Below are 13,940 nucleotides of genomic sequence, written 5' to 3' on the forward strand. Positions count from 1 at the left end.
TAATAATAATAATAATAATAATAATAATAGCTTATTTTATTATTATTGTACTTTTTCATGCAATGGATAAGGGAGAAGCTTTTGAGAGACCTTGAGCTCCGCTGAGGAAAGGTGGGATACATAATAAAAGTCTGGTCGGTCTACATAAAAGCACAACAACATTCAATACAATGAGACGTGAGACAGAAAAAAGATACGGGCTTGTTGGCAGGCGAAAACTGTATGTGGAAGTTTTGGTTCCCACCTCAAAAACAAGTTCCAAAGGACATTCTTAGAGAGACAAAAGATGCTCTGCCCATTAGCCGCAATGTGGGAAGCATCTTCCCCCTAAGTACTGGTACTTAATGCCTCCTTTATCCTAACCCCCCCCCTCCCATCAGCCACAATATTTTCAACGCCTTGGAGATAAGGACATTACCAAAGCCCATGGCAGGTAGACAGGATGACGTTGGAGTCTGGCAAGGCTTCCACATATCCTCCGTAATAGCAGTCAACCTGGAAGGTTCAAAAACAGCCCTTTGAAACAGGTCGGAACAGAACTGAATTGACCAGGGTTCCTTCTACCCAAAGGAGCCACTCAGTAATAATAATAATAATAATAATAATAATAATAATAATAATAATAATATTTATTATTTATAACCCGCCCATCTGGCTGGGTTACCCCAGGCACTCTGGGCAGCTTCCAACAGAATATTAAAATACAATAATCTATTAAACATTAAAAGCTTCCCTAAACAGGGCTGCCTTCAGATGTCTTCTAAAAGTCTGGTAGTTGTTTTTATCTTTGACATCTGGTAGGAGAGCATTCCACAGTGCGGGTGCCACCACTGAGAAGGCCCTCTGCCTGGTTCCCTGTAACTTGGCTTCTCGCAGTGAGGGAACCACCATAAGGCCCTCAGCACTGGACCTCAATGTCTGGGCAGAACGATGGGGGTGGAGACGCTCCTTCAGATACACTGGACCGAGGCCGTTTAGGGCTTTCAAGGTCAGCACCAACACTTTGAATTGTGCTCAGTAACATACTGGGAGCCAGTGTAAGTCTTTCAAGACTGGTGTTATGTGGTCTTGGTGGCCGCTCCATGTCACCAGTGTAGCTGCCGCATTCTGGGTTAGTTGTAGTTTCCGGGTCACCTTCAAAGGCAGTTCCACATAGAGCACATTGCAATAGTCGAAGCAGGAGATAACTAGAGAATGCACCAATCTGGCGAGACAGGCTGCGGGCAGGTAGGGTCTCAGCCTGCGTACCAGATGGAGCTGGGAGACAGCTGCCCTGGACACAGAATTGACCTGTGCCTCCATGGACAGCTGTGAGTCCAAAATGACTCCCAGGCTGCGCACCTGGTCCTTCAGGGGCACAGTTACCCCATTCAGGACCAGGGAGTCCTCTACATCCGCCTGCCTCCTGTCCCCAAAAAACAGTACTTTTGTCTTGTCAGGATTCAACCTCAATCTGTTAGCCGCCATCCATCCTCCAACCGCCTCCAGACACTCATACAGGACCTTTACTGCCTTCACTGGTTCTGATTTCATAGAATCATAGAGTTGGAAGAGACCACAAGGGCCATTGTGTCCAACCCCCTGCCAAGCAGGAAACTCCTTTATCCTAATTTGAAAGAGAGGTAGAGGTGGAGCTCAGGGCTCAAGGACAGGAATCTTGGCTAACCGACACACATTGTGGTTCGTAACTAACCTACAAGCTGATCGTTTATTAATGAAACGGGTGGAATTTATGGCGAAGGAACTGAACTGCATGGTTGAAGTCAGAGGGCAGAGATGGCAAGAACCTGATGGGACGGGATTCTTTTTTGATTTCATTTCCATTAGACGGTTACAAAGACACTTCTGCTCCAAGAGCAACAGTGAGGAGCAGGGAGCTGCTGTATTCACAAAGTCCTCACACTGATCTCTGGCAATATTGTTTGAAAGCAGGAGGCGACACAATGGATGGGTGTCCTTCTTCCCTTCTCAGCTTTCAAGCAGATACTCAGGAGTACGGACCATTATCCAACTGGGGCTATGATTGCGGGATGGTGTCAGCAAGAGGCTTAAAAGCCCCACAAATGCCACATGTACATGCCATCCCCTCACTAGATTTGGGCACCTGTGCTTAAATACTGCCCAAGACAAACCGAGGGCAAGACCAGACCCTCCTGGAAAACAGGGACAGTCCTGGATTTACAGAAACCGTCCCAGTTTCTGATTTGATCCCAGAATCTCCCGCTTTTCCTTAGGACGTCCTTATTTTAATCAAAATGTTGGGGGGAGGGTTGGAGTTATATGACCCCCGGGCCAAGGAGATAAGTAACTCTATGACCTCTAGAAGACATCTGAAGGCAGCCCTGCATAGGGAAGGCTTTTTTTAATGTTTAATGTTTTATTATGTTTTAATATAGGTTGAAAGCTGCCCAGAATGGCCGGGGCAATCCAGTCAGATGGACGGGGTATAAATCACATCTAATAATAAAAATAATACAGCCATACCTCGGGTTGAATGTGCTTCAGGTTGAGCGCTTTTGGGTTGCGCTCCACGGCAGCCTGGAAGTAACAGAGCGCATTACTTCTGGGTTTCGCCGCTCGTGCATGCGCAGACGCTCAAAATGACGTCACACACACACGCATAAGCGGCAAAACGTGACCTGCGCACACAGAGACGCACCGTCGTGTCTTACATTCCATTCAGGATGAGAACGGGGCTCCGGAACGGATCCTGTTCGCATCCTGAGGTACCACGGTAACAATAATAGAATAGGAGGTCTCTATTTTCATCGGAGAGGGGCTACCTGAAATGACTGTGAACTACATTATGATCCCATCTTACACAGAGGTTACATTCCAAGGACGGCGCATATAAGCGCATTGAACCTGCACATGCATGCTTACCCTTCTGGAACCAGCGCACTGCGTGGGCTCTGGGCTGCTCTTGCGAGATCTCGCCAGAGATTTTGCGGGGCCGTTCCCAGGCTCCCAGCCCAGTGAGCAGGACAGAGAGCTTAAAAGCTCTCTCCATGCCAGGAAAACTTTGCACGCATTTAATTTGCACAATTCCAATCGCACAAGGTTGAAATGGCGCAAGTCAAAAGGGAGATCTCCCTTTTCCGGAAGAAAAGAATGGCCAGTGGCATCAACTTGGGCCCCAGACTCCAGATATTAAATCTCACTCTATATTTATTAAAATAATCCATGTTTAATGTCATCTTTGCCCTTCTAAAAATATGAATAAAATGAACCTGGATATATGGGTTCTGCACTTGACGTTTTCCTTCTGTATTAAAGGAGTAAACAGGCATATTTCGAAATATAAAGAATCTGCAAATAGAAAGCTTGCATTAGAAATGCAGGGTGTACTTGCAAAATGCTGCGTCTAGACTCAGCAAACGATTTCTGATTATTGCCACTTCTGCTTGTCATTCCAACAGAATGTTCCTATTGACATTTTGCTATGAAAAAAGCAACCACTTACTTCTGTCGAAGGTGAATAGTTCTGTCAGATCCTTCAATTCTAATTACATAAGACACTTCTTTCTAAAGGATACAAATGAAATATATATATATATACAAATTATGTCTACAGTTAGACTATTCTGTATACTTCCATAATAGAATTGCTACTATTCTTTAGCTCCCTCTCTTAGTCTTAAAAAAGCAGTAATACGGACTCAAAAACTGTTCTTCATTTTGGATTGAGGTTTTTCTTTCTTTCTTTAAGGGGTTTTTATTGCAGATATAGGGAATGTTATTAATTGCTGTCCTCCCCCATCTGGGCATTGTGTGATATCGCCCCCTAGAGTCCATATTTAGAACTGCTGCTTTTAACAACTGACAAAGCCTTAGCATCTAGAAACAGGGCATTGGTCGGTCGGCCCAGTACAGAATATCGAATGCTATTTAGATCACCTTCCTCAGAATAAAATAAAATAAAATAAAAGCCTCCTTCTGGCTTTGTCCTCTGCTGCTGCCTGGAACTGCAGTCTGGAGGGCAGGGCAGGGTCATGGTGGGGGCAGTGACGGATTTACGTATAAGCTAAACAAGCTATAGCTTAGGGCCCCCCAAAAAAAATTAAAGGAAAAAAAACTGGGCGTACATTTCAAAAATATAAGATAATAATAATAATAATAATAATAATAATAATAATAATAATTTTTTAAAAAACAGCAACAGTGTTTTGTGTTGTGTAGGCTCCTATGATGTAAGTCATGGGCCTCGCCTGCTAGCCTGCTCCCTAAAATATCACTGGTTTGCTCATTTCTATATATAGGATGCCTACATTCTGCATGGACTGGTTGCATGGCCACATGTGCAAATGGCTTTAGAGACCTATTAGGTCCATAAATTACCATCTAGCATATATATTCAACACATCACCTTGCCAACGAAGGTCTGTCTAGTTAAAGCTATGGTTTTCCCAGTAGTGATGTATGGAAGTGAGAGCTGGACCATAAAGAAGGCTGATCACCGAAGAATGGATGCTTTTGAATTCTGGTGCTGGAGGAGACTCTTGAGAGTCCCATGGACTGCAAGAAGATCAAACCGATCCATTCTGAAGGAAATCAGCCCTGAGTGCTCACTGGAAGGACAGATCGTGAAGCTGAAGCTCCAAGACTTTGGCCACCTCATGAGAAGAGAAGACTCCCTGGAAAAGACCCTGATGTTGGGAAAGATGGAGGGCACATGGAGAAGGGGACGACAGAGGACGAGATGGTTGGACAGTGTTCTCGAAGCGACCAGCATGATTTGGACCAAACTGCGGGAGGCAGTGGAAGACAGAAGTGCCTGGCATGCTCTGGTCCAGGGGGTCACGAAGAGTCGGACACGACTAAACAACTAAACAACAACAACAACATATATTCAACACAAAACCAGCGACCATTTGTTGTTGACAAAGGACAGCTGGAAATATAAAGGGCCCCGTTACCTTCAGTAGTTTAGGGCCTCATCAAACCTCAATCCGGCCCTGCCCGCAAGGGATGGAACCATCCTCCTGATACAGGGGCTTCGGCTGTACGCCCACAACTCTACTGGTACCCTACCTCATCCCTGTCTCACAAAGAGCAGCAGTGAGTAGGTGTTGGGAGCGCCCCCCCCCAAATCAAACCTGCTGCTCCTACTTTTTGTTACGATATGGATGCAATGCAGCTGCAAAGTGCTAGCTTGAAAAGTAAACATGATGGGAATGTTGGGACTGCCCGTGGGAATCAGAGGGACAGTCTATTCACAGTGTGAAGCACCGGAATTAGCTCAGAGTGTAATATGAGCTCTTCCGTTTATTCCTGTCCAGGAAGTGTTTGTCTCTTGACTGCTGGAGCTTGAAGAGAGCAGTCACGTTTTTTTGTAATGCTGCAAAGACAGAAATAAAGGCACGTAAATACGTTTCTGTCTATCTCTTTCCCCTGCCGGGGGGGGGGGAAGAAAGAGGGGGGGGTGTTCTTCTCACGCTGAGAAGGATCGCCTATTGCGACCTAGCCTGGATCTTGCTGGGGAATGCAGCCAGGGAGGTCAACAGGGAATCATGCCGGGTGCCTGGGAGAGTTGCCAGTTTCTCCTGATAAGGCTTGATTTCCGACACTTTTCACCTCAAAATCATCACGGCCTCAAAATGTGAAGGGAGCATAGCCATAGCGGCTAGTCACCCTTGATAGCCCTCCCCTCACCGCGTGAATTTGCCTAATCCCCTTTTAAAGCCACTCAAGTCGGTGGCCATCCCTGTCTCCAGTGGCAGGGAGTTCCGCAGATTACATGCCACCCAAAAAAGCAGTCAGTCACCCCGGGGGTATTACGAGGTGAGGTAGGCAATCGATCGATGAGTTCGGACAGGTGGCGTGTCAGCAAAATTACCTTAGTGGAGAAGCCAGATTTCGGATCAAGCGTTTGTGGGATCACCACTTCGGAGTAAAGGTATTTAGAGGCTTCCATAAGTCCTGGGAAGAAAAGCAGTTTTTCAAAGGGCAAAAAGTGTGTTCAGAGACTTGCCATAAGCACACTGCCTTTGGAGCCAGAGAGGCAGGGCAGATGATGCTGAAAATTGCTCGGAACGCCTTTCCTGATTGGCTGGGAGCTCTGGACCATTTCACCCCTATTTCTTAATTATATAACGCTCTGTAGTTGCTCAGAGACACTCTTGGGTTTCTTATTTTATCTGCTCCAGAGCCAACACAAGCTAGCAGTGGTGTGGTGGTTAGAAGTGTTGGGCTAGGACCTGAAAGACCAGCGTTCAAATCTTCCCACTTGGCCGTCATGAAGCTCTCTGGGTGTGACGTTGGGGGCCAGCGACTGCTTCTCAACCTAGCCTTTTTTTCGGGGGGGGTATTAATATTTTATTGAAAATGGTTCAATTTTAAAGAAATAAAGTGATACAAAGAGAAGAGAAGAAATATAAAATGGCACAAAAATGTGTAGAAATATATATATATGAAAAATACCCTAATCCATACATTATTTTATAAATTTGATATTATTATCCTAATACACATGTAAATTAAGGTTACCAGATTTTTTTCAATTAATCCACAGACACTTTCCAACTTCAATGGATTTTGTATGGGGACTGATTTGTAAATCTGGGGACTGTCCCCGGGAAACAGGGATGTCTGGTAACCTTAATGTAAACATTAATAGCCTACTACATTTTGTATAAACTCATTCCAAATACTGTCACATTTATCCAAACAAAGTCTAGCCCGGTAAGCAGTCTAATTATTGTTGTTGTTATTTTGTTGTTTATACCCCACCCATCTGGCTTTGTTTCCCCAGCCACTCTGGGCAGCTTCCAGCAAAATATAAAAAATAATAATGAAATGTCAGAGATTAAAGACATAAGCTGCAAGCATCAGCAGATTGTTGAGGGGGATCCTATCTAGGCCTATCTGCCTAGCCTACCTCACAGGGCAGGTGTGGGGATTACCGTATTTTTTGCTCTATAAGACTCACTTTTTCCCTCCTAAAAAGTAAGGGGAAATGTGTGTGCGTCTTATGGAGCGAATGCAGGCTGCGCAGCTGTCCCAGAAACCAGAACAAGAGGGATCGCTGCTTTCACTTCTGGGATTCAGAATATTTTTTTTCTTGTTTTACTCCTCCAAAAACTAGGTGCGTCTTGTGGTCTGGTGTGTCTTATAGAGCGAAAAATACGGTAAATGTTGAGTTCCTTGGGGAGGAAAAAGTGGCGTATATAAATGCAATACATAGGACAGGAGACAAATAAACAAACAAACCGGATTCGGGGACCTGAGCATGTATGGACCCCTGGAGCTCCTCAGCTGGGATCCACAGAAGGAGAGACAGGGGAGGGGAGGGTCTCCCCCTTGAAACCCCCCCACACTTTTTACCCACCTGGGCCAAGGAGGAGAAGGATCAGGGGCAGCACCCCCGGGACCGACATGCCCTGCCCTGGCCGAGGCAAAGGGGGCCACATTCCCGGCCTCCAGCAGCTTTTGCCCCCCTCGGGTGTCTCCCGGCAACGGGCCCCTCCCCAGAGCTCCAACTGTCACTCGGTTCCGATTCTGAACGCTCCGCCGCCAATCAAGCCCCCCTCAAGCCCCGCCTCTGGTCCCAGGGACCGCCCCCTGAAGCCGCCGCCAGCCACTCGGGCTGCGAGCCTCTTGGGACGCCTGCCTGCCCATTAGCCCAAACTCCTGCCCTACCCCAACCCTCAACCCTCTGATGGCCAACAGCTGCCAATCAGTGTCAAGCCCCGCCCTGTACGTACTATGGGGTGTATAACCTATAGCAGTCAAGTACAACATTCCTACAGTGGACGTTTTAGGGGATGTTTTGTATGACAGGTGGATATGTCGAGAATATATATATAATAGTGCAGTGGCACCTTAGAGACCAACTAAGTTTGTTCTTGGTATAAGCCGATGGGCAGGCGAACTAAGGCCTGGGGGGCCGGATCCGGCTCAATTGCTTTCTCAATCTGACCCGTGGATGGTCCGGGAATCAGCGTGTTTTTACATGAGTAAAATGTGTGCTTTTATTTCAAATGCATCTCTGGGTTATTTGTAGGGCATAGGAATTTGTTCTTTTTTCTTTCTTTCCCCAAAATATAGTCTGGTCCCCCACAAGGTCTGAAGCACAGTGGACTGATCCCCTGCTGAAAATTTTTGGTGAGCCCTGGTACAAGCTTTTGTGTGCATGCGCACTTCTTCAGATACACACAAAAGCTTATACCAGGGTCAGCAAACTTTTTCAGCCAAGGGCCAGTCCACTGTCCCTCAGACCTTGTGGGGAGCCAGACTATATATTTTTTGGGGGTGGGATGAACGAATTCCTATGCCCCACAAATAACCCAGAGATGCATTTTAAATAAAAGGACACATTCTACTCATGTAAAAACACGCTGATTCCCGGACCTTCCGTGGGCCAGATTTAGAAGGTGAATGGACTAGATCTGGCCCCCGGGCCTTAGTTTGCCTACCCATAGCTTGTACCGAGAACAAACTTAGTTGGTCTCTATGGTGCTACTGGACATATTTTAAATTTTTTATATATGTTTCGACTGCGTCAGAGCAACACAGCTACCTGCCTGAAGGTGGATAAGTGTTTATGTTTGGGGATGGACCTGTTGCATGGGGTAGTTATAAACAGAACTGTGTCGCATTGTCTTGCACAGAAGCAGAGTACGTCGCAGCTGCAAAAGCATCCCGAGAGGTTGCCTGGCTGGATCAACTCATGACGGACTTTGGGTTGGTGAGCAAGGGACCTGTTAAGCTGCTAGAGGACAATCAGAGTTGCACGAAGCTGTCTCTGACTGAGAAGTCCCATGCGAGGATGGAACATATTGGGCTGAAGTACCACTACAGTGGTGCCTCGCAAGACGAAAAGAATCCGTTCCACGAGTCTCTTCGTCTTGCGGTTTTTTCGTCTTGCGAAGCATCTCTATTAGCGGCTTAGCGGATTAGCGCTATTAGCGGCTTAGCGGCAAAGCGGCAAAGCGGCTATTAGCGGCTTAGCGGCTTAGAAAAAGGGGGGGGGGGAGCGGAAAAAATCGCAAGACTTGCAAGACGTTTTCGTCTTGCGAAGCAAGCCCATAGAGAAATTCGTCTTGCGAAGCGCCTCGAAAAACGGAAAACCCTTTCGTCTAGCGGGTTTTTCGTCTTGCGAGGCATTCGTCTTGCGGGGCACCACTGTACATGCTCCCCTTCTGGGAATCTTGATACAATACAGTTCATTGCAGTCTAGATCTCTTGCCCTGATGAATGAAGCTCGCAATCTTTTTTCTTTTTTCTTTTTTCCTTTTCTAGAGGGTCTTTGCTGAAATACATATAGGTACAGTTTGGGACGAAAAATTTTTTTTGGGTAATATCATTTTGACTGACGCTGCCTAACTCACCCAAGGGATAGAAATCTTTTGACCATCTTTCAAGATCCCCTTTAACACTTTTCAGCACGGGTAAAAGTTAACTTGAAATAATTCTGCCCATGATTTTGAGATGTTGATTCCGAAATATTTACTATATTGTGGGCAGAGCTTAAAACTCATATCAGTTTGTTTCTTGGCTTGTGCTTCTGAGGGGACATTCAAACGTAATACAAGGTGTGACCGGAAAGATCGGTGAATGGTCATAGAAATCGGGCAGCAAGAAATATTCAAACATACAATCAACATCGGAAACTCATGAGATGCTCAATTGCATAGGGAGATGAAGCTGGAACTGGAAAGACAGTGTATGAGTGCTTTAAAAATTTTCGTGAAGGACGGCAAACCATCGAAGATGACCCTTGGTCTGGCAGACCACCGACAAGCAGAACGGTGGCAAATGTTGACAGAGTCTGTGAGTTATCGATCGGCGTTTCTCCATCCAAATGATGGTGGAAGAATCGCATATTCTGCGTGAAATAGTTACTGAGGTTACTGAGTTGTCCCACCCTCCATATTCTCCCAACCTGGCCCCACCTGATTTCTTTCTTTTCCCAAACCTACGATGATCATCCTCAGCAATCACCTCTGAGCGTCCAAGCTGTTGTGACGAGGGAAATGAAAGCAGCACGAAAAGCGGACTTCTCCAGAAATTTCCAACTGTTCTACGAACGTTGTCAATGGTGCATTGTATCAGAGGGGGCCTGCTTTGAAGGCCTGTAAGCCATGTACGTTTGAATGTTTCTCGCTGTCCGATTTCTGTGACCATTCACTAAACTTTCCGGTTCCAAATTTGTTTTACTGGCGGACAGGCCAGCTATTTTCACAAATGCTTCAATTTCACTGACGGCCTCCGACATGTGGGTCTGAGACCACCAGGGCGATATCATTAGCAATGAGGTATTCTGTGTCCATTTCTTAATATTCATTTTATTTTCTGAGTGGTTTGGAGAGCATCTGCCAATGGTTCCATTGGGAGGGCAAATAAGAGAGTTGATAAGGGGCCTTCTTGTTTGGTGTCTCTTGGTATGCTTAGGCATCCTGAATCTTGTCCGCACCCCCGAAATACTGCTATAATGTAAATATAAATTCATTTTCAAAGTTCATTTTAGATAATACAGTGGACGCTCGGATTGCGAACGTGATCCGTGTGGGATGCACGTTTGCAACCTGCAGCGTTCTCAACCCACAGCGGCGCATCTGCGCATGCGCAGGTTGTGATTTGGTGCTTCTGCGCATGCGCAAAGCATGATTTAGCGTTTCTGTACATGTGCGACCGCCGAAATCTGGAAGTAACCCGTTTCAGTACTTCCAGGTTTCGGCGGTCCATAACCCGAAAAAACGCAACTTGAAGGATCTGTAACCCGAGGTATGATTGTAATTTGAATGAATAATCCCAATTAACTTTGTCAAAAGCCTTATGAACATCTATGGAGGCTATTACACAAGGTACTCCTATATGATTTTCTGGGTCTTTACTTGGTCTTAATATCCCAACAATTCTAGAATCTTTTCACTACTTAGGCCCTGCCCTTCTATTTGTCTTTGCACATGGGGCATTTGATAGAAATAATAAAAAAATATCCCGGTAGGCCATTCATGGTGCTCTATGTGGTTTACGTTTCTTAATGGCTCAATAAATATCCTCCACTGGTGTTACCAAGAATTGTTTTTGTTCACTGGTGATTTTCTCCGACCTATTAGTTTCTATATATTATTGGATTGAATCTAGGTTCAAATTTTCCTTTGTATATAGTTTATTGTAAAATAATTTGAATTCTTTTCTAATCTAGAGTCGAATATTTGTGACCCACTGCTCACTTTTACAGAGTTGGTTCTATTTTGGAGATTTCGCTGTTTCAATTTATATGCTAATAATGTTGAATTTTTGTAACCAAATTCATATAATTTTTTGTTTGAGTATTGCATTGAGATGGATATTTTCTCAGTTCCTAATGCTTGCAATTCAAATCTTTCCTGCATTATGTTGCTGTATTTTTGTTTTGTTTCCAGTTCGTTTATGCAGTTGTTCAAGTTTAATTATCTCTGCCATTAGAAAGTCTCTCATTTTGATTCTTTTTAATGCTTGCGCTTAGGATTTCACCTCCAAGAAATGCCTTTAGGATGCTAGTTTCTCATAAAGAGGTGCATTGACCCCCAACTTTCCTCTAGCATTTCCCTGTAAATTTTTGGGGTGCAGGAGGGGAGACAGGCCTCCCTTGAGAGCAGAGGGAAGTGGAAATAAATTGCAGTAAGGCAGGCATGTCCAAAGTCCGTTTCAGGGGCCTAACTTGGCCCCTGTGGCAGTTTATTTCCTGGGGTAAAATTGTAAAAAATGCTCAACAAGTTCAATCCCAAAATAAAGTTCAACAACTTTGGTCGGCCCTCACACATGTTCACTTCATTAAATCTGGCCCTCTTTGGAAAAAGTTTGGACACCCCTGCATTAAGGGAAAGGAATGATTTTAAACAGAATGCATAGTAAAAGAAATAAGGGTTTAATAATGAAAATAAAGGTGATAATACAGTGGTACCTTGGTTCTCAAACTCCTTTGTACTCAAACAACTTGGAACCCAAACACTGCAAACCTGGAAGTGCCGTAAGTGTTCTGGTTTGTGAACTTTTTTTTGGAAGCCGAACGTGCTCCGTTTGGAGTGCCACACTTCCATTGTGAGTGTTACGCTGAGTTCTGTCTGTTATTCCTATTTATTTTGCGATTTTGTTGTTGCGGCTCTTTTTTTTTGTGTATGTGACTGTGTGGAACCCAGTTCATCTACTGATGGATTGTGTGATTGCAGTACACTGTTTATTGCTTTCATTTTATGGATCAGTGGTCTTTAGATAGTAAAATCCATGTTAAGTGGCTGTTTTAGGGGTTGTTTTTAAAAGTATGGAACGGATTGATCCGTTTTGCTTTCCTTTCTATGGGAAAGCACGCCTTGGTTTTGGAACAGACTTCGGGAACGGATTAAATTTGAGAACCAAGGCACCACTGTAGAATGAAAGCAGATTCTTCCAGGTCCCAAGAGAAGTGCATAGAATCATAGAATCCTAGAATCCTAGAGTTGGAAGAGACCACAAGGGCCATCGAGTCCAACCCCCTGCCAAGCAGGAAACACCATCAGAGCACTCCTGACATATGGTTGTCAAGCCTCTGCTTAAAGACCTCCAAAGAAGGAGACTCCACCACACTCCTTGGCAGCAAATTCTACTCTCAAACAGCTCTTACTGTCAGGAAGTTCTTTCTAATGTTTAGGTGGAATCTTCTTTCTTGTAGTTTGGAACCATTGCTCCATGTCCGCTTCTCTGGAGCAGCAGGAAACAACCTTTCTCCCTCCTCTATGTGACATCCTTTTATATATTTGAACATGGCTATCATATCACCCCTTAACCTCCTCTTCTCCAGGTTTAAACATGCCCAGCTCCCTTAGCCGTTCCTCATAAGGCATCGTTTCCAGGCCTTTGACCATTTTGGTTGCCCTCCTCTGGACCCGTTCCAGTTTGTCCGTGTCCTTCTTGAACTGTGGTGCCCAGAACTGGACACAGTACTCCAGGTGAGGTCTGACCAGAGTAGAATACAGTGGCACTATTACTTCCCTTGATCTAGATGCTATACTCCTATTGATGCAGCCCAGAATTGCATTGGCTTTTTTATCTGCCGTGTCACACTGTTGGCTCATGTCAAGTTTGTGGTCAACCAAGACTCCTAGATCCTTTTCACATGTTAGTTCATTGTAATCCTGGCCACCCACCTGCACCTGCACCTCCACCCACTGTAACCAGGGGAACTCCCTTCTGCTTGGGATAATAAAATGAAAAGCTCCACCCACCACCTTTCCTCTGGACTGTAAAAGAACAACAAGAACTCTGTGTGGTGTAGCGATTAGAGTGCCAGAGACCAGGGTTCAAATCCCCCACTTGGGCTGGAATTTGGTCTTCGGCCGGTCACTGCCTCTCAGTTTGACCCACCTCGCTGTGCTGGTCCCCTGGGTTACCCGAGAGGCGAGGTCCAAGTCCGGTCCGTGGTCAAAGGTGCAACGTGGAGGCAGTCCGTAGTAGCTGAAGCTGGGTGCAGGGCAGGGAGTTGGGTGAAGTCGGGAACAGGCTTGCAAGCAGGGAGCCAGGGCGGGTCAGGAGCTCAGGCAGGAACTAGCAACCAACAATGTTGCTCCCGCAACTGGGGACTGGGGCTGGCCAGCTTTTATCTGCCCCCAGGCACAGGGCGGCCGTGATCCTCTGGTGACTCACCTCTCCTGGCCTGGAGGCGAGCGCTCCTCCTGCGGGAACTCAGTTCCCTTCGCCTCTCTGCCCTGAGCCTCTGCAGCTCAGGAGAGTCTGGAGGGTTACCGGACCCAGAGGCAACCTCAGCTTTCTCTGACGGGGCTGAGAGTGGAGCACCTGCAGGCAATGGGTCCTCCATCACCTCAAGAGCCAGAGCAGACTCAGCTGGTGCCCGCACCTGAGGATCCAGCACAGGTGAGAACCCTTCAGGCTCATGTCCCAGCCCCGGCTCAGCTGGTTCTGGAGGCGGGGAATCCTGTGCAGGCTGGGATTCTTCAGGTTCAGCATCTGAGTCTGAATCC

At 45.9% G+C, this 13,940-nt stretch overlaps 1 protein-coding gene across 1 annotated transcript in view; it reads right to left on the reverse strand.

The window, feature by feature from the left end:
• Window positions 1-7,486, reverse strand: part of LOC309341295 (disintegrin and metalloproteinase domain-containing protein 9-like) — a 41,388-nt gene extending 33,902 nt beyond the window's left edge. Inside the window, exons 1-5 of the mRNA XM_081860897.1 lie at window positions 7,328-7,486; window positions 5,837-5,919; window positions 3,464-3,525; window positions 3,231-3,309; window positions 419-495 (exon numbers count right to left, since the gene is read on the reverse strand). Of these exons, the coding sequence (XP_081717023.1) occupies window positions 419-495; window positions 3,231-3,309; window positions 3,464-3,525; window positions 5,837-5,919; window positions 7,328-7,409 (383 nt within the window). The 5' untranslated portion in view covers window positions 7,410-7,486. The remainder of the gene's footprint in view (window positions 1-418; window positions 496-3,230; window positions 3,310-3,463; window positions 3,526-5,836; window positions 5,920-7,327) is intronic.
• Window positions 7,487-13,940: the final 6,454 nt, after the last annotated feature.

Source organism: Podarcis erhardii (genome assembly GCF_964252035.2).
Source record: "Podarcis erhardii genome assembly, chromosome: 4".
NCBI classification, from domain to species: Eukaryota; Metazoa; Chordata; class Lepidosauria; order Squamata; family Lacertidae; genus Podarcis; species Podarcis erhardii.